Consider the following 2,485-nt stretch of genomic DNA (forward strand, 5'->3'; position numbering starts at 1 on the left):
CCGCCGGGGAACTCTGGGATCCGGACGCTCACTCACTCCACGCTTTGTGTAGATGGTCCACATACAGTGCAGGGGCTGTGAACTTTTCCCGGCCTCGATCTTCGCCCGCACTTTGCCGCCTTGCATTCAGAATCCGAATTTGGTCACCTCTAATTCAAAACGTCAGCGAAGAAATAAAATATTCACACTCAGCAAGGCTCCAGCGCGCCTCACTAGGATGCATTTGGCGCTTTCTGACTTGCCTGCAGTAGCGCTTTCCTATTGGACGCTGACACATCCCTGGCTCCAGGAGGCCAGGCATGGGTGCAGCACTGGCAAAAAACCGCCCTCTCTGACGCGTGGCCCTCCATTCCAATTGGAGGAGGTAAATCCGCTAGCCCTGATTTACATAGAAGCCACTCTATGTAAAGTTCAGAGCCAAAGGCCTGGGCTCTTAAAAGCCCTCTACCACTGCCAAAACTTGGATTTTGTTGAGATTCTTCCTTCTCCCAGAGTCCAAAGTACTCAGGCACCACAGGTGGTGCTGGGTTCACCACTCAGAGCCTGACTGCTTACACCTGTCCTCCGCCCAAGCCCAATCATCCGCCAGAGCAGTTGCTTCGATGGCAAGTTTACTACATTTAATGCATCTGAGACGCTCCATCAAAAGCCCCTATCTGCATTTAGATCTAACATTCACACAGTAAATAGTATTAACAACTCTTTTCTTGATATTTTTGGGGGATCATAAAAAGAGCCTTTTAAAATCTGGAGGTAAGTCGCAGGGACAGCTCAGTGGGAAAAACCATAGTGGGTTCGGCCTTGGCATTTCAGAGCATACACCACTTCATGACCATGACCGGCTTCGCTTGGCGAGCTCCAGGTAAGTCACCGCATCGCGGATCACATTCTCCAAACACTGAGCACTCCCCAAGTCTCCTCATAGATGAGCCCAGAGATGCACCTGACAGCACCTCTGCAAGCTAGATGGCGAATGGCAGACTTCCTAATGCCCTGAATGATTTCCAGTAAGACCTTCCGGTCAGGCTTGGTGCCTCTCTTACCCAGCCCTTTGCCACCTTTACCTGGACCAGTCATCGTTGTGGCAGTTTCTCACCTGAACAGAATAGCAAACAGCTAGCAGCAGTTCTGTGAGATTAGACCAGGTGTTGTAGCCCACAGGTTCTAAAACCTCAAGAAAGTGGGCAGAGCTCTAGGCCCTAAGGAGACTTTTTTTCCTTCCTACAATTGTGAGTCAAGTAAGCAGTAAGCAGAACTAGACTGATTTTGTTGTTTGCGTTTTGGGGAAAATTTTTCGTTATTTTTGCCATAAAATTGAGGAAAGACTCAACTGAATTTATATTGCCATTTTTCAACACTTAAAACACAGTAGGCCACATCCTTTGCATGCTTGGTTTCCCTCCCCCTTACATCTCTCTGTCCCCAACTGCCCTTGACTCTCTGTCAGGTGCGCTCGAATTATAATTCTATATTTTTCAAATGGAAAGCTTACTCTTATAATAACCATTCCCAGACTAATGTGAAAATCAATAGTAACTAGCAATGCTTTACATCTTGTTAGATTTCAAAGCAATTGCTTTACAGCTGTTCACCTTTGGATCTTTTCAAGTCACTAGTGGGGAAAGAGGAAATTTTTTAATGGTTCTCTTTTGTGGCCCAGCAGAAAATTAAAATTCTTTCAAAAGACCTAACCTTCCCCTTCTCCCCTCTCCAGGCTTTTTCCTTGCAGATTTATCTGCAGATTTGCAGTTCCCTGCCTCCTCTGCTTCTTCTCACCCCAAGTGCCTATATGCTTTTCGGTCAAATATCTATTTCTATGGTTATTTAGTTGAAATACTATAAATTTGTTATTTCACCGAAATCTGAGGTTCTCATTTCCACTTAAAAATTCAAAGTTCTTGTAAAGTAATGGATGCCTCGATTGTGGCTTTAAACAGTGGTTTATACTACAAATCCCCAAAAAGGAGTCTCTCCTTTTCTTAAGAGAATCCCTGAACAGAAACAAAACTTGGTAGTGTCACTGCTCTAGAAGACAGAAGTCTCTGTCTTCCCCAAAAGTTTTACTTTGAAAAAAGGCAGTATTTAGAGGATGATTTAAAACTCTTTCCCAAATACTTAACATCTTGAGTAAATTGTGCTCCCTGTCCCTAGTCTTGAAAGGTAAGTAAGCCTTTCTAGCATGAAAGCTTTATGGTAAATATTTATTATATATCTAAATGCTTATAACTTACCCACCCTTACTCATCTCCATAACACAAAAAGGACTCTTTTTTTTTTTTTTTGGTTAAAGATGAATTTAATAAGCCCTTGAAACCAGATGGCTGGAAAAAAAAATATCTGAATAGTCAAATAGTACTATAGGGGCTGGCCGAGTGGTGCATTGGTTAAGAGCTGGCTTGGGACGCTAGAGGGCCCCGGTTCGGATCCCACATATGAGGGCCAGTGACACTGCCCTCTACAGCTAAGATGCTGAACAACAGCTCAA

The 2,485-nt window shown here is 44.1% G+C and overlaps 1 protein-coding gene across 1 annotated transcript; it reads right to left on the reverse strand.

Moving 5' to 3' along the window:
• Positions 1–625: 625 nt before the first annotated feature.
• H4C16 (H4 histone 16) lies at positions 626–1,702 on the reverse strand. Its single transcript, XM_019643280.1, is given in 3 exon segments — positions 626–829; positions 831–897; positions 900–1,702. Coding segments are annotated over 3 exon segments (303 nt in total). The 5' UTR covers positions 1,078–1,702; the 3' UTR covers positions 626–771.
• Between the last annotated feature and the right edge of the window lie 783 nt (positions 1,703–2,485).

Source organism: Hipposideros armiger, unplaced genomic scaffold, assembly GCF_001890085.2.
Source record: "Hipposideros armiger isolate ML-2016 unplaced genomic scaffold, ASM189008v1 scaffold_76, whole genome shotgun sequence".
Classification (NCBI taxonomy): Eukaryota; Metazoa; Chordata; class Mammalia; order Chiroptera; family Hipposideridae; genus Hipposideros; species Hipposideros armiger.